Source organism: Diadema antillarum, unplaced genomic scaffold (assembly GCF_040938485.1).
Source record: "Diadema antillarum isolate AM-2024a unplaced genomic scaffold, OU_Dant_1.0 seq00001233_RagTag, whole genome shotgun sequence".
NCBI lineage: Eukaryota > Metazoa > Echinodermata > Echinoidea > Diadematoida > Diadematidae > Diadema > Diadema antillarum.
The window spans coordinates 99,053-118,018 of NW_027272021.1; the positions used below are offsets into that span (position 1 = coordinate 99,053).

The 18,966-nt window shown below is 37.8% G+C and overlaps 1 protein-coding gene across 10 annotated transcripts in view; it reads left to right on the plus strand.

Moving 5' to 3' along the window:
• Positions 1-18,966, plus strand: part of LOC139745071 (neurobeachin-like) — a 444,680-nt gene that overhangs the window by 27,843 nt on the left and 397,871 nt on the right. For all 10 annotated transcript variants that reach the window (XM_071655484.1, XM_071655489.1, XM_071655485.1 and 7 more), the window contains exon 2: positions 11,762-11,866. In XM_071655484.1, coding sequence (XP_071511585.1) covers positions 11,762-11,866 — 105 coding nt within the window. The remainder of the gene's footprint in view (positions 1-11,761; positions 11,867-18,966) is intronic.

The window sequence follows — 18,966 nt, forward strand, 5'->3', positions numbered from 1 at the left end:
ATAGGAGATTTTGCTTTTATTTCATGTTAAATCCTCGATAAGCAGAATAATTCAGTGCATAAGCATGAAAACACGAGCAAGTGTCCTTTAAAGCTAAAAAAAAAATTAAAACAGATATGAGTGAGTAAGAAAAAATGCACATGTGTTTATTTGCAAAACTAAATCATATTTAGTTGTGTCTGATCTAACAAAAACTTCTTTGAATGTGCTGTAGCTGACAGTATGCTACAGAAGTCCACATTCCTTTCTTTCATTGGTGGATTAAGTTCACCTTACTGATCTGTTTTTTTTTAAAGATGATTTTTATATAGTATTTTTTTTTAAACTACGACATATTTAGAACTTAAAAATGTATACTATACACGAACAGAGAGAGTACGGCCGCATGTGGGGAAGGGGACTCTCCGTATCACGCTGAAGGGGTGGTAAGTGCGTGAGACAGGATTGAGTAGAAACTGATGACGTTTGATATGACTGCCTGCACTACGTCCTACTGCGTAATGCCAATGGTTAGACTGTACAATCTGCATAATACATCTGGAATTGACTAGAAAATAACCCTGCTTGTTAGGAAATGAAATCACTGTGATTAATCTTTAGGATTTACTTATCATTTTTAGACATTCATGCAGGACGATGGAAATGTTTCAGCCAAAATGTGTCCCAATAAAGCAGTTTATGATTCAGTTTAAGCAGTGGAAATAACATTTAAAAGTTTTGTTGCACTTAAGTGGGGTTCCTGCTAAACGGTTCCGATTAATGGGTGAGCACTGTATTGATAAACTAATACATTTAAGACAGGGGAAGCACAATTAGTGCAGGTTAGAGTCATTTAGAGTTGATGGACAATGCTACTGGTCATGGAGATCTCAATTTAGTGGCTTCCCATTGTCATTGACAGGGGTATCCTGTTTATTGAGATGGTGCAAAATTCCATACTGGCTGAATGAAGTCATTTGTGCAAAAAGAGATGGTGTGAAAGATATGTCTTCTCAGACCTGCATATGTACACATAATAAAAATATGCAAAAACTTGAACATGAATACTTGATATGTTGCATAGATGCATGTTTAAAGGATCATGCTACTGGCATACATTTATATGGTTATTGTGGAAACTTCACTGTTATTCACAGTTATCAAATCCCGTAAAATGCCTTGACATCCTTTAAAAAAAAAAAAAATTGAGTATTGAGATGTTGATATTTTGCTTCCAAGCTGTCTTTATATCGGCAGTAATTTTGTATACCCTAAACAGCCACCTAGGCATGATTTGGTTAAAAATATAAGTGCAATTTCAAACCTTGTGTGAAGTTACATGCATGCCTCATGGCACTTACATTATGTGTTGAATTTATGTGAAACTGAAGTTGAGGTCCAACATAAAGTTATGCTTGAATTTGGCACTTATTAATTGACTGAAACATCTGTGCCAAGGTGTCATACATGATCATGCTTCAAATTACTAATATGCTCAAGTCTTTGTGAAATTTAGAACACACTATATGAGTGTTCAAGCCATTAAATTTTCCAGTTTATAAAAAGTTACATTAATTCACTTAAATTATTTCATCCATATCATTTTTATTCTTTTTTTTTTTGTTGGGGATAGGGTTCTAAAGATTCAATTACCTCAAGTGTGCAATAGTATGTCATATGCACTGCTTGAATACACATTTGTCCCATGAATCTGCACTGTTGATTTCTATCAGAATTTGCTGTCTAAGGAAGCTTTAGAACAAGTAATATTTTTTAAAAGTCCAAGTGAATTTGGTTTTTTTTTTTTTGCACATTGAATGCATTGGCACTTGGAACAAACTGAAGGAGCCCATAATTCATCTGTGTTCAGCTCAACGTAGAGGACTGTTGTTAATGCGAAGTATTTGAAAGAGCTTGTGCACTGAAATAAAGCCATCTCTCAATATCTATACGGTAGTTTAGTTGGGGTCAAATACCTATGAACAATAATATAAACTTAGTGGAAGCAAACACTTGTCTGGAGACATTTGGGTTTTGATTACTAAAGTATTGACATATAATGATAGACACTACGATGATGACAACTTTGACTCTTATCTGTGAATGGATGAAAGGAAATTAAGTACTACGGCTGTGGTGTTATAAATTGAATTTAACAAACATTGTGAAAAGAATGCATTAAAAATACTGTAAGCCATGATACTGTAGATGCTATAAATAAACATACAAAATTGCAATATTATTTTTAACACAATGCTCAACAAATGATAGATACTGCATATATGCTATTCATTTAATGGGTATATTTTGATATTTAGGATTGGTGAAACAATTTTTCGAGTGTTCATATTTCATGATTAACAACCACTGCAACAGAGAGAGAATTAAGTATTATCCTTATCCAGAAGAAAGGTTAGTGATTTCTCACCATAGACGCGATATGCTATATATTGTATTTGTGTTTTAGGAGGCAATATTTTATGGTTGTCAATTTTGCAAACATCAATTGACTGGCAGTATTCAGGAAAATGGGAGCACCACGAAAAATATGATGTATATTGTACTTAGCAACACCATGCAATACAATTCAATCATCTTGTGAGAAGATGCTACATGGTGTTTGTCTTTGGAGAACACAGGGTAATGTGCTATGTGTGGTTTGGGTGCTTACCAATCCCATTAGTGTTAAGCGCCCTCAGACTCAAAGTCTTTCATAGCAATGCCCACATTTATATCCATGCACAACCTTTGTTGTTTTAGCACAGATTTATTCGCAGCTGCTCCGTTGGTACCACTAATGGGTAGGGGTCTGTGGTGGATAATTGCAATTTAAATTTGGTGAAATGGGCTGTGTATTGATTGCTGGTCTCGCATTACGGAGAGGGTTGAGGAGGGGATCTACAGCTGCGAGCTAATCTGCCTGTGCTGTGCAGCAGAGGAATCTTCTCTGCATTGATATTACCAGTTGTGTAGCTGAAACATTGTTCGCAGATTTGCAACTTGGAGTCAACTGGGATTTTCCCAGCAGGAAGTCTCTGTGTATGTTTGACAAGTTTCTGACAGGGATTCTAGAGGTTATAAGATTGAAAAAGAGGGGAGAAAAAATGAATGTGAAGTCTGGCAATGAAGGAGAGACACAACAAAGTTTCAGGTAGCATTAGACTTGTGACTTATACTGCAATGAAAAATTTTGTTTTCCCTTAATTTGGGGTACATGCAGTGTAGAATCAAAGGTATTCATGATGAATACTGTGTAAGCCCCAGTCACATAGGGTGCTTTTATAAGATTTTTCTTCTGGCCAGAAATAGTGTTTTGAAACACTGTTTCTGGCCAAACAGTGTTTCTAGCAAGAAAAAAAGAATATCTTATAAACGCTGGTCGTGATTTGAAACAGTGTTTTGAAGCACTGTTTTGAAATGCACAAAATAGTGCGTTTCAAAACAGTGTTTCAAAAATCTTATAAATGCAACAGCAATCTCAAAACACTGTATAAATGATGTCACAATGCCTTGCGCGCGCCCTGTTTGACCTTTTGCTGAGGAACAAACTACGCAGAGTGAGTTGCGCAATGGCACAGTCTTAGCGAGAGCCCTAACACCGCTCGGGGAAAAAATCTTATGAACGATCTCCTGACAAAACTGTGTTTCAAATCAGTGTTCCGAATCAGTGTTTCAAAGCAGTGATTCTCCGCATGCAAAATCTTATAAACGCGGCCATAGACATGCCGGATCACCCCGGATCTGATCAGGGGTGATCAAGTGAGAGATCTGTGTTGAAGCCTTGAGCATCCTTGGACATCCGGGGACTGCCATGTTGGCAGAGCAATCCGGGATGGTCCGTGTGGCTGCTGTGTAGCTGCCGTGTTGATCTGTGTAGATGCCGTGTTGGTTCATGTAGACGCCGTGCTCTTCCAGCCTTATCCGTGTAGCTGCCGTGTTGATACCGCGAGTACAGTCATATCAACGCTTGTCGACGCTCCATCGAGGTCGAAATTATCCCGGAACTCCCCGGATCATTGTGTAGATCCTTGAGGATCTGTGTTTATATGTGACTTGGGCCGTACATAGATATTTTAGACTATTCAAAAAGACTGTTGTCAACTTCATATATAAAATTGGTTTCATTGCTGTTCAAAAGAAATAGCAGGTGTGCAAATTTTTAATGACTTATCTAATACACAATGTGTATGTATTTTAGACAATCCATTACAAAGCCTTCAAATATTCACATAGATCAAGCCCTTTCCTCATAATTAACACTACTGCAGGCTAGATTATCTATTACCAGTTGTTAAAGATGGTTAGAAACATCCAATTTAGATCAGTTATATAATCTATTATTTAAACCTGAGAAAATGGAGAATCAAATTCTGACCTAGGCATAGAATGCAGTGCTGCACCATGTTCATGTAGATTGTGATAGATAAAGTTAAAGAAATAGAAACATATTAGGCTTCATCAGACCCTAGAGTTGACTTTCAAATAGGAATTGGGATTCTGGCAATCTGCTTAAAAGTAATGATTAAAAAAATTTTTTTTTTGCTGAATTTCCAGAGTTTTGGTTAATTTTATGTTTCCAAAGACTGAAAAAGCTTACGTTGTCACAGTAGTTGAACAATATATTTACATCTTTTAAAGCAAAATGAAAGATTGCTTAATTCACCTGGTTTAGAGGGCAGTTGGATGACATCACCCCGGATCTGATCAGGGGTGATCAAGTGAGAGATCTGTGTTGAAGCCTTGAGCATCCTTGGACATCCGGGGACTGCCATGTTGGCAGAGCAATCCGGGATGGTCCGTGTGGCTGCTGTGTAGCTGCCGTGTTGATCTGTGTAGATGCCGTGTTGGTTCATGCAGCAACAAGTCAAGGGAATGTTACAATTTTTCATTCAAAAAGAAATGCTAAGTTTCTTTATCATTATATTCAATAGGACTCAGTGTTCTGCTTACCAAGTGGATGTGCATCCAAGGCTGAAAGAGTTTCTCATTCATCAAGGAATAACAAGGAAGCTCTGTTTACTAGGTGTGCAGGGGGGCACTCTACATGTATAATGTGTCTCGTATCAATGTGTGTGTGGCCCCTCTTTTATGTCTGCTGTTCATGATGTCAGTGTGAAATAAGTTAAAGGCACGCCATGCACAATGGGATAAGATGAAGAGGGCATATGATTTAGGCAGTTCAAATATAACTAGTGAAACAGAGTTGTGGTAGAGCAATGGCATCATTAGGTGATCTGAGTATCCTCTCGGATCACCTTCTGTATCTGTACGGATTCTTTCGTCTTCTTCTTCTTCTTCTTTCTTTATTTCTCCCCAAAAGTTGTGCAGAGGTTAGCTCAGAAAGTGCTATGCCTATCAAGTTCAAACTTATACCATGTATGTATCGTGTCCCAAAGACGGCAATCGAACTAAAGTCAAAGTGATCAGTCGACCTTGACGTCACTATGACGTCATTATATGAAAACACATTCTCAATCATATCTCATTAATGGAATGAAGTTTTTCAATGAAATTTACGTCACATTTATTTCAAGTTATGCGCATTCTACTCATATTCTCAAAATTCACATTTTCTCTTGATACGTGCGCGTACGCGCGCGTTGAAATATTTGTATGCTCAAATCGAGCTCAAATTTTTTTTGCACACGTTTCAGACCATTTGGAGCATTTTTTGAAAAATTGAAAAAATCGGACGGACGCGTACGCGCGCGCGCATATACGCACGCACAGCTCATATGCAATAGAAATTTTCAGTTTTTTCACACGGATCGGATGTCCGAAATGTCAAGGAATATTTCTATCAAGTTTCAAGTCGATCCGACTCAATATGACGTCATACGGGCCCGTCAAATTCAAAATTCCGCGTGTGCGTCAATGGGGATACACAATGCAACTATGCCAAAAAACCGCCAAATTTAAATCGGATTTTACTCGTCAGGATGGACGGTGACCCCCCATTTTCTTGATATATGCTAAAAGCTGATGAGTTGTACATGTCATTTCATAGGTTGGCGATACTGAAAAAATGATTAAAAGATATCAAATTTCTTAATAAAGTTAACAAAGTAAATTTTCAAAATGACGTCATCAAATTTCAAATTCACTCGAGCGTATCTCACTTAAATTTCGCTAATTTTCACCCAGATTTCAGTATGTTGTAGCTTATGAAATGTTCTTTCATTATTGTTAAAACAACATTTTGATTGGATGACGTCATCACCTCGTAAAAATGGATTGAAAGTATCCTTGTAAAATTTGACCAGTTTACGTGTTATCTCTATGGGAGAGCAGTTTTTCTGGCAGAGAAAATTGACATGACTATCTTTTTCGAGCACTAGCTCACTTATGCTTCGGTGAATTTTTCCCAGATTTTAGTAAGTTGTAGCTGAGACTTTGGGCTATCGTATATGTGCCCTTCATTTTTTCATACGACGTCGGCATCACTTCGAAAAACTTGGTTGAAAAATTGCATGTGGCTTCAATGCAGCGTCATTTTGCTTAATACACAGGGCCTATGGAGCATGAAATAGGTCATTGCATAGCGCATCCGACTCGTAATCCTAAGGTCCCTGGTTCGATGTTCACCCCTGCCAGTTTTTGTTTAATTTTTTAAACACTTTTTTTCTTCTTTTTCTTTAGTTAGTCTTAATCTCCTTTCCTAACTTTATCTTTTTCTGATTTTTTCATGCTTCTCCTTCAAATTTCTATAAAAATAACATAATTTTTTCTTTATTTTTCTTTCTTTCTACTACTTTCTGTGCAATAGATGAACAACAACAATGGCTATTAATCCCATATTTTGCACATGTTTTGTTCATGTCATGTACATTATTTCATAAAATAACAATTACTTGATCGGACACCATCTTGGGTATGTAAATTAGGGTCAAAGGTCATAAATGTTTCATCCTGTATCTTGGTGAATACATGTCCTATCTCTCCCATATTTTGCACACGCAAAGACCATGTTACAAGAATCATTTCACAAAATAACCACTTTTTGCTCAGATGCCATCATGTCTGTGCAAAGTGGGGTCAAAGGTCATATATTCTTCTTTCTGTATCTTCATTATGACGTGTTATCTCTATGGGAGTGCAGTTTTTCTGCAAATGAAATTTGACATGACTATCTTTTTCGAGCAATAGCTCACTTATGCTTCGGTGAATTTCTCCCAGATCTTAATATGTTGTAGCTGAGACTTTGGGCTATCGTAATCTACCCTTCGTTTTTTCATACGATGTCGGGATCACGTTAAAAAACGTGGTTGAATTTAAAGCTTATCTTCAATGTATTGAGATGTTTCTTTTCTTTCTGCAACTTTCTTTGCAATAACTCAAGAAAAACATCCTATCACCCCCATATTTTGCACATGTTTAGTTCATGTCACGTACATTATTTCATAAAATAACTTCTTGATCAGACACCATCTTGGGTATGTAAATTAGGGTCAAAGGTCATAAATGTTTCATTCTATGTCTTAGTGAATACATGTCCTATCTCTTCCATATTTTGCACACGCAAAGACCATGTTACAAGAATCATTTTACGAAATAACCACTTTTTGCTTAGATGCCATCCTGGCTGTGCAAAGTGGGGTCAATGGTCAAATATACTTCATTCTGTATCTTCGTTACAGTGTATACGGAATTTGGTACCAAAGATGGCAGGTCTGACTCACTTTTCTCAATGAGATTCCAAATATCACACGGGGAATGTCCCTAAACACAGATGAAACCTGTATGGTCATGCCTAAATTATGTATTTGTTGCTGTATCTTCGTTATCTAGTGTATACAGAATTTGGTACCAAAGATGACAGATATGACTCCCTTTTCTAAATGATAATCCAAACATCACACGGCCAATGTCTCTAAACACAGATGAAACCTGTATGGTCATGCCTATTGCGATCAGACCTCGAATCATTGATTAAAAAAAAATCGGATCACCTTAATTTGTTAGTAATGACAAATTACAATCTCTAGTTGATCATTGATTTTAGCATGTTTCCAGGGTGCACACTGTCACTATGACACAACTCATGTGTCCCTATGCAAAATATTCATGTTCTAAAAGTGAGGTAAATGCTTTAGTTATCGGTATGTGATCAAGATTATGGAAGCCACAGGTGGAATATTATCTTGTGAATTAGGGAAAACCTTGATTTAAAAAAAAAAAATCCTTCCTACTGGAGAGGATATTTTGTATATTATCTATATTCCTTGCTTGCAGCACTCACATTGGTCATACCAGTATAATTCGAAGAATCCATGTGATGTTTGGTAAAACCACTCAACAAAATGGAGGCAACTGAGCAGCTAAGGAATGATATTCTGCTCTACAGTCACGCTTGTGTGCCATTAGCATGTTGCAAACTGCATCAGCGCTGCGCTAATGTTGTTACCACGGTGACCGGACATTATTGATAGAAGAAAGGTTGGAGGATGTATACAATATGTGAGATGGGCTCTTATTTGTCATTTAGCTGGGGACTGCCAGCTTTTGTGAGTGCTGTGTAAGCCTCCAAGTTTGGTAAGTCGGATACTACTAACATACTGTACATTAGGTGTGCAGTAGAGATGCTAGCGTTGGATATTAGCAAATATCTTTTGTATCCCGGATTGAAGATAAGATTGATGTTGAAATGTCAATGCAAGGAGAGAATGGCTGAGGTATTCATGTTGCTTGGAGGTGTATTTCATGAAAAGGTCCTCAACATCGTTTAATTCTCACCAACACAATGAGCACAGCAATACCTAGAAGCCTGTATTCACTTTTTGCAAAAATGTAAACTTAAATTTCTGACTTTCATTTTGATCGTAATAAAAGAAGTATCAGTTGGCCTGCCCTGCATACTGGTTAGCATGCTCAAGGAGATTTACTCATACTGAGATCAAACAATATTTGCACTCAATCTGAAAAAAAGGCAAACAACCCGCATGTTATGTGGTAAGGATCATACAGACTTATCTGTACATGTACTTTGTATTCATTTCAAAATGCAGTACATTTTTATACCATCTCACCATGTACTCCCAGACGTGTCATGTGAACTGTATGCACTGCACTTGGGCATAAAAAGAACACCTTGCAGTGATGAATACATTATAATGCCTTCCATTTGCTTCCTGATATTGTTGTTCCTGCATGCTATGGTTATTTTCAGTCAAGAAATTTGGACAATATTGGCAGTTTGATATGTCTACCAACTCTGAAATGCTGACTCACTGATCAAATAGAAAATAAAAAAAATAAAATAAAAAAAAATAAAAGGAAAACATGCCGAAGTCAGTGTTTGGTAGTAAGAGCACTTTTTACACTAAATTTCAGCCTGCATTTGTATTTTGAGTTCCATGGTCAAAATGAAAGTTTGGAAAAAATGATATATGAAATAGGCATTGTTGTGTCTTTCATACAAAGATCAAGAATATGTGCTTGGCAGGTTCATAAAAAAAAAGTTTCGTAAGGAAACTGAAACCAATGGTAGAATCAGGATTGATAGTGCAGTGTACCTAGCATGTATTCACTGTGAGGATTATGTCCCCAAAGTCATATTAGACCAATGTTTCTCTCAGTCAGAAAAGTGCTTTTGATAACTCAGCACAGTCTTTTACCTAAACACCAACAATAAACAGCTAATATACACCCACAGGTGTTCTCCCCTGACTAGATGAAATAATCTGATAAAACAAAATCACAAGGTAGTGCTCCGTATTAATATGGATCTCTGCTGTGAATGCCTGCAGTCTTTTCCCATTGTTGCCGGCTGCCACAGTGAAAGGTGACCTTTTCACAGTTACTAAAGTGTGTACATATCATTTTCACAAATTGAATGGCCGTTTCTCAATCACGTCTGGAGAAGGCAAAATGTCAAATTCATTACCCTGTGAGTGAGATGTATGGGCCTGAGCTGAGAGGCAATAATTCATCAACAATGTGTAATTTGGTGCAGTGGGCTACCTTCCTCTGTTTCATCAGAACAATCTGAGACCTCTGATGCTGCGACTGCAGCATATTTGCGGTGCTCTGTCTGTGACATTCGTTAAATTTCTGGACATCTCGTGTTTGCCTTTGATGCTCAAAAGTGAAGAGGCCTCTGTGCTCCATGGCAGTCTATTTTCCACATAAAGGACCCAGTTGCTTGTTCTCTGAGAGAGGTTTCACCAGTCACAGCAACAGTCTTCATTCTTGGTTTTAATAGATCAAGTCCCTTAAAACATGTTTCTGTGAATTGGTTTGGTATCTTTTTATTTTTATTTTTAGTGTTCAGTAAGGTAGAATAAAAATCTTCTTTATCATTTGAGCCCAATTTGAGTTATAATTTTTTAAAAACAGTTGTAGACTGATCAAAAGCCTCTAAATTGGTGAATTTAAAACTGAGAAATACTTTGCATTTTGCTTTGTGCTAGCATTTCTCTCAAGGTGCACATTTTGTAATGTAGGTATAGATTTAGTTAATTTAATCAGTTCTACCTAGTCTTTTGCTACAATAGGATACAAAGTAATATTCAGGGTTGCCAATTTATAGTGGGTTAACAAAAATGTGTTATGCACCATCACCACCACCAAGAAATAAAATAAAAACAGGAGAGTAAATATAAAACAAAACATGTAAACAGAGTTGTAAGAAGGGAGATATTGTTCAGAAAGTTAAAAGACACAATGTCTGAGACTATTGAAACTGAAAAAATCAGTTTGTAGGCACAAGCTGTGCTTCTTAAAGTATCAAGCCATGTACAGAAATGGGAAAACCGGGAAAATTATTGTTCTCATGTACAATGTTAGACCAGTACCAGAAATTCTGACTAATATGCCACACCCGTGTAAAAGCCACACCCCAACTTCAGTGCTCCCTTCAGGGGAATAAAATAACTGAAATCCTCTCGGTAGTGATGGGGTTTTAGTTTAGAAAATTCAGATACTATAGGTTATATGAAACCACCCCTTGAATACCAGAAGATCAAACCACCACTGTAAATGGAGTTTATTGGATAGGAAGAAAGGAGGTAGTCTGCTTCTCTGCTCTTGTTGATTCCTCAACCTGCTTTGTATGCGTGGGGAGACACGAGATGAAAAGTACAGACGCGGTCATTCACAGATGAAGGAGGATGAGAAACTCCAGCCTAAAATTGATGATGGAATGACATGAAAATGAGATAGGAGAAAAGAAAAACAAACACATACATAGAGCACAAAAGTGCATCACACTCCATGTAGTTTCTAAACTGGTTGGGGGGGGGGGGGGGGGGGAGATGGTACCCTGTAGTTGATTTGCTCTTTGTAGAACTCATTCAGTCAAACAATTCATAGATGCTAGAGATAGACTTTGTCAGTGAATGAGTCAAGGATGCACTAAATGCAGAGCTTTCCCACTTCAACATTTCCTTTTACCTGTCAAATGTCATGGGGTCATTTTGTTGCAAACATTATCATGTGGTCCTCATAAAAATTGATATCTTGAATTCTGCTGAGTTTTCTATACATGAATTGGAGGAAAATTACAAGGAACTGGTTGAATTTATTCAGGCTGCTTAAAACCAGGAAGAAAAAAAAATAGCCAGTTTAAGAGAGCAATTGGAATTTTCTTTTCAGTGTGTGGCTACGCAATGATTATGATTATGTGTATAATACATAATCTATAAATTCAGGGAGTAAGATTATTAGTACGTTAGGGTGTATTTAAGTATGTTTTAATGTGTACAACGTATATATATTTGGAAACATTGCCTGATTTTGCCTCACTCTCTCTCTCTCTCTTTCCTATCTTATTCTTTAAATCTAGCTCGTTGGAGGCAGGTTTGACTTGGAGTCTAATTTCATCATCCAAGAACCAGACAACATCTCCCACATGGTTGAGATGCTCTCCCACTGTGCCGTAACTCTGCAGGTAAGTGCCTGTGTCTGTTGCCCACTGTTTCTTGTATTTGATGTGGCGTTGGATGCTCCGAAGGCCTTGGCGACCATTCTGTATGGCTGCACTGTATGGTCCAAAGTCACCTATCAAATCTGTGGTTTGAATGTAGTCCATGGACTGAAAGAAGTACAAAATAAGACCAGCTTGGACATGCATGTTTCAGCATGCAATTATTATTGGATCTCTGTTGGAGTATGTGACATATCATGTCAAAGTTGCTTAATCCATGGACTGAATTTAAACCACCTTTGCAAGTTATGGGCCTATGGGTCCACAGGATGCTAGTGACACTAAGGTTGTCATGCACAGGTATTGTACACTGTACATCAGTGTAAGTTGATCACTTCAATAATAATGGAATGAACCTTTTATAATTTGATCTGTCAAATAATCTTATGTGCTGACACAGGTGTAAAATTGAGTTGGAATGATGAAAAGCTTTGATAGTGAGGAGGCTGTCTATACACAATGCAGACATTTCTTTCTTCAGTTATATCATGATGGCGGCCATAATGGAATTCAAGATGGCGGCCAAACCAGTGGTCAGATCTCTTGGATCCGGCAATTTTTTGAAATCAGCGCCCCAAAATACCCCTTCATGCGCAATTTCATACTCTCCACTGGATGTGAGCATCTTGATCAATTTTTGCTACATATCTGCCCCACTAAAAGGTTTCTTTGGCATCGAGCACATATTCAGTCACATTCTCTGAGTAGTGACCGGAAAGTTTTCATATGGCCTGTGCAAGCACACTGGCATCACATGCCACTCAGATAAAAATACCAGGGCCACATCTTTTGACTGCTCAAGTACTGTCTATGTAGCACGCTGCACCATAACCCCCTCCAATTTCACTGAGGTTGACAATTTCTAAATTCACAGAGTGCTTCCACTCTTATAACCATTTTTTTGTCTCATATGTCTCTTCTCCATAACTGTCTTATATTGTGCGGAGTTTATCAAAGATAGTAGCAGGATGCTGAACAATAGCAACAAAATCAGCCTCCTCCCATGGTATGACATACTTGATCACATGATGGTGTCATGTGACGTGATGTGACGTGGCCACCCATTTCCAGGGAATCACCTTTCTGCCAATCAAGGGAAGAGGCATCAAACCTGTCATGCAGGGTTAGAACCTTGTCCTTTTCATTTCCATGCTTTATGAGGAGTCCAATATCTCTGGCATCTCAGTCACTTTATGGATAAGACTTGATGAAACCACACAAGGCTACTGATAAATGTTTTTGTTTTAATGTATAGCAAGAAGAATTGAAAAGGATTTTTTTTTTTTGGGGGGGGGAGAATGGATTGATAGACTGCAGGGAATGAGATTCAGTATGGGAGAGAAAGAGAGGGAGAGAGAGAATATGTGTGTGTGTGTGTTTTATGTGTATCATGCATGTGCGTGCGTCTTGTGGAGAATCAGACAGATAGAGAGAGAGAGAGAAGAAAAGATCAATTTTGTCTGCCGAGCATGGGATGAACCATATGTCAACCTCTTTCTCTCTGAGACTCTGTAATTTCTGTATGCATGCAGTGCATGGAGTGTTGTTGTTTCAGCTTCGCAGGGTTTTCACAGTTCCACAGGCTTAGGAGGAAGCATGCGCTTGCTCCTTCGAAAAGAAGAAGAAGAAGAAGAAGAAGAAGAAAAGCGTTTATAACATCACTTTCATGGTGTTGTCACCATGCTAAAGCAACATGCTGAAAAGAATTATTTTGTAATTTCTTTTTCAGCATCCAGTATAGCAGAAGTTGCATCCTTAATTTATTTGACAAAATGTAGTTTGCTATTGTTATTTGATATATTTTGTTTTTACTGAGCTTTTATTTCACAATCAATGGCAGCTCATTATAAGATAGGTATGGATTTGGAAAATCTCTCACATGAACCAATGCAGCTTCAAGGTAGAAGAAAGTAAGTGACATGAATTAAGAATAATCAGATATTAACTTTCAAGAATCTTATAGATAGAAATTCAAAGCCATAATTGCATTGTTGCTTATTTGTTTTTCAATTATTGTACATCATATAACATAGACTTCAAAACTGCAGTATTGGTTTATGTACATACATACAGTCAAACCTGCCCTAGAGACCAACTGTCTATAGTGGCTGCCTGATGTATGTCATCACTGAAAATCCCTCCTAGAGAAAAGCAATGTTGCAGGCCCTGTGCATAGTGGCCACCTGTATAACATGGCCAGGGCCATGAATTCAGTTTCCTGTGGTAAATGGTAACCTGTGTTTAGTGGCCACAGACCTATATGCAGCCAGAGCCAAGCCAATAATTTGGCATGTATTTCTGTTTTGGAACCGTGCTGGTCATGCATGGTGAATAATTCAGTGATTGCAACTTCTGTGTTCACCTGCCATTCAGGCATGGTAATGAACTTGTGATAAGCATGCTTGCTAGATTCACACTAGCGTGCATTAACTCAATCGATAACGGCATTGTTCAATGCATGAAAGATGTGCATATGTGTACACATGAACATACTTCTAAAAAAAAGAGATAGACCGATGATACGTTATGTATGTGATAGCACATGAAATGTTGGATAATACAAACTGTGTATAGCGACCCTGTGTCTATGGATAATGCCCCAGTCACATATAAACACGGATGCTCAAGGATCTACACGGTGATCCGGGGAGGTCTGGGGAGATCCGGGATAGTTTCGACCTTGATGGAGTGTCGACGAGCGTTGGTATGGCTGTACACACGGTATCAACACGGCAGCTACACGGACGGATAAGGCCGGAAGAGCGCGGCGTCTACACGGACAAACATGGCATCTACACGGATCAACGCGGCATCTACACGGATCAACACGGCAGCTACACGGCAGCCACATGGACCACCCTGGATTGCTCTGCCAACACGGCAATCCCTGGATGACGCCGGATGTTTTTGACCTCCAAAAGTTGCCATGTTGGCCTCCTGGATGTCCCCGGATCTACATGGACATACACGGATGTCCAAGGATGTCCAAGGCATCAACACGGATCTCTGCCCAGATCACCCCGGGTCAGATCCGGGGTGGTCCGGGGTGATCTGGGATGTCTAAGTGACTGGGGCATAACAGCCACTCTTTTCATCTCCCTTGGGTGGCCGCTACAGACAAGTTTGACTGTATATTGATAATTGATTCTCTCAGAGTGCGCATAACTGTAAGTCCTGTAAACATTACTTGTATGGGAAGGGGTTAGTAATGTGCATGATACTATTTCTTATTCATTGTACCCTTGGACCTATGTGCTACATTTTGTTGCTGGGATGTTAATCAACTGGTATCAAATCTTATTAGAATGCTAGTGTAAAACCTTGGTTTGTGAGCACATTTAGTACTAGAATGTTGATTCATACAAAATATCATCAAATGTGACCTCACTTCAAGACCAACTTTGACAGAAATTATCACTAGGAAGTGAATATCAATTACCAAAGTATGAGATAAAGAGGGGTGGCATGGAAATATGAGTTCATCATTTTATTCTCTTTTTGAGATTAACTCGTGCAGGTATAAAGCTAATACAATTTGCAGTTATTTCATGAAGAGAGGCTTGCCATATCAAAACAGCATACAAAAAGGTCTGGTCAAAATGGGAGAAAAAATGGCCTTTGCTTTTGGAGAAGGATTTTTTTTTTTTTTTTTTGAATAGAAGTACATTATCACTTTATTGAAGTTAATAAATCAGCAACACAGGAAAACAATGAAAGACACAACAACTCAACAGAAACAACAATATCATTACATTAAAGGGTGTGTATAGTTCTGGTCGAGGTGAGGATTTAGCTGTTAACGTTTTGTGAGATATTCAGAAACCACTCTATGAGATGTCAAAAAGCATGCAATTCTAAGGGGTATCAAAACTTTATTTGATGAAAATCGGTTTTGAAATGGCTGAGATATCCAAAAACAAGGTAAAACAAAGAGATCCTAATAAAGTTGTGGCCTGTTGCCTTTCATTATTATCACTTTTTTGGATATCTCAGCCGTTTGAAACCCAATTTACATCAAATAAATGTTGAATCCTTCTTAAAATTACATGCTCTTTCATATTACATAACAGGTTTCTCATTATCTTACTTAAGGATGTTCAAAACATGAATCCCCACCTCAACCAGTACTGTACAGTCCCTTCAATGTAATGCCCAGGATGAGATGTATATAAATGAACATCCAGGGCAAATGACAATTTTAATACTACATGTAAGTATAGGAAACCTGAATAAAATGCTGCTATATCATAAAGCTATGTTTGGATCTCAACTTAGCAGACCCCCCTTCCCTTCACCCCCAAAAAATCATACTTAGAATATAACATTTAATATTACAGCCTTAGAAAAAGTAAAAAATAAATAATTAATCATCTATTTAAATGGGAGTGGGTGAATGAAGCATGTTAAGAAAACAAAAACAAAAACAAAACTCTTTCCCGTGACTGGATGTGGACAGAGACTTGGCTGCAAACAGCGCTATGAAATGTATCTTGTTGCTGTGATGAAACGACCTCCATGCTCCTGACGGTGACATGACATTTGCTCCTGTGACAATTGCTTTGGTCTTATTTTCCCCAAGGATTTAGGGTTAGGGTTACTGTTGTGATAGGATTTCAGGTTTAGTTTGATGTGAGGATTATGATTAGGGTTATGGTTATGTTTGTGGGTAGAATTATGTTTGGCTTAGAACGCAAATATATCATGAGAGTAATTGTCGCAGGAGCAAATGTCATGGAACTGCTCCTGACATTAGTTGTTTTGTGTTGAGTTGACGTTGGTTAATTTGTCAACATTGACATCAAAATTGACATCAGAATTTAGTCCTCTTTTTATATCAAAGTGAGTGAACCATGTACTGTATATCTGACTAAATCAATTATGTTTTTGATGCAAGTATATCAATGTGTCATTGTAACATGTAATTAAAGTGGAAAAGTGAGCAAAGAAAATGGGATTCCACCGGGATTTGAACCCGAGACCTCCGGATGCTAGCCCGGTGCTCTACTGACTGAGCTATAGAAAGCCCTAGTTCAGTGTTTGTCCCAGAAACCCTAAATTCTCAATGCTCGAATGGTCAGAAGCTATAGCAATGTGTATGTGACACATACGCACACACTTTAATTAGACGTGGCATAAACGTGAAGGATAATTCAACTTGGGGATTTACTAAATGCGAGGGGTCACCCTAAGAATTTAGGGTTTCTAGGATGAACACTGAACTAGGGCTTTCTATATAGCTCAGTTGGTAGAGCACTGGGCTATATTAGCCGGAGGTCTCGGGTTCGAATCCCGATGGAATCTCATTTTCTTTGCTCATTTTTCCACTAATAGATTATATTCATTTCTGATCAGTTTTCTTCTGTTTGCGTTTGTTACATACTCAAAAAATCTGCATCACTTCGGTGATCCCTCGCATTTATCCCCAAGTTGAATTATCCTTCGGGTTTATGCCAGGTTTAAGTGTGTGCGTGTGTGTCACACACAAACACACTGCTATAGCTTCTGACCATCCGAGCATTGAGATTTAGGGTTTCTAGGATGAACACTGAACTAGGGCTTTCTATAGCTCAGTCGGTAGAGCACTGGGCTAGCATCCGAGGTCTCGGGTTCAAATCCCGATGGAATCCCATTTTCTTTTGCTCATTTTTCCACTAATAAATTATATTCATATCTGGCCAGTTTTCTTCTTTTTTTTGTGTGTGTTTGTTACATTTAATCAAAGTGTCAAACATTGTAATGATGTGTGGTAGCACTGAATTTCTTGATGTGGGAACTCCTCATGGCAGTGATCTTTGCATATGAGGAGCATATTTCTGACCTTTTCATGTTTGGAAGAACTTTAATACAGCTGCATGCTGACTTGTGTGTAAACGTCTACAAAAATATTAAATGTTACGAAAACACACATTCAGTTATTGCCTTGAAAAGTACCTCTAAGTCTGTTCATGTTGCAGTCAGTCTTACTTCAAGGCTGTTTATTCATATTTTGTCTGACCAGTCAGTGAATCATAATAGCTCTCTTAATGTATGTGCAGTATTAAGTGGGTGGAATGTGTCCTAAAATCTGTCTTGTGTGATTTCCTATGAAACTTGTTGTGATTCGTAAATGCAATTTAAATGCAAATTCAAATTCCCAATTTAAATCATTTTTGGAAAACAGTGCTGTTAAAAGTGGCTGAGGCAGTGATACATCCTGGGGAATATTCCTTAATTCTATTTGTCAGTCCAGCAGGGGACATTTGACACTGGCCCAACTCTAGCTAATGGACTTACGTCATAGTTTTGAGGTCAAGCTGCTAACACCACCTGATTTCAAGTTCAGGATTATTGCTGGTGTAAGTGTTGAGATAACATTAACACCATTAGCAGCACGGAACTTGAAATCACCCATTATCTATAAACCTCTAGGGTATTGAAATACATATGCATGTGAATGCCTCCTGGCTTATATCACCTGATACTTACTGCAAATTGAAACTTTTTTAATGTCAATTTTTGCATGATAAGCATTGAGTTTTGCTTATGAAATCAAGAAGGTTTTCAGGTGAAGAAATTTTGGAAGAAGTGAAATGCCAGTCTATGTTCAAGTTATCTGTAATGAATACATTCAAACAAACAGAATGGAAGAAACATCATTGCAGCTTGAAATCCACACCATGTTAAAGTTGGCTTTGATACCTAGTTTGAAATTAATAAGCCTTGTAGAACAGAAGTGATTTAATTGAAATTCAACCACAAAGAGAAAAATGATTGAACTTGTCATGTTGTACTGAATACTGTTACTAGTAACAACCTCATATGTTTGCTCAAAAATAAAAAAGACAAACAGATGATGTCTGAGCACAAATCTTCAAAAAATTCCCTTTTTGGACACAAAATCAAAATCAAAAAGGTTTTCTGTTTTGTGGTAAGAACCTGACAGTGACAATGTTAAAGATTCAAGCTTTTATATTTGATAGACATTACTCAATCAATAAAATGCTTGAAATATTTTTATGCTATTTTGTGAATAAACCAAAGGGGGAAATTTGAGGTGATGATATCATATCAGCTAATTTGCATTT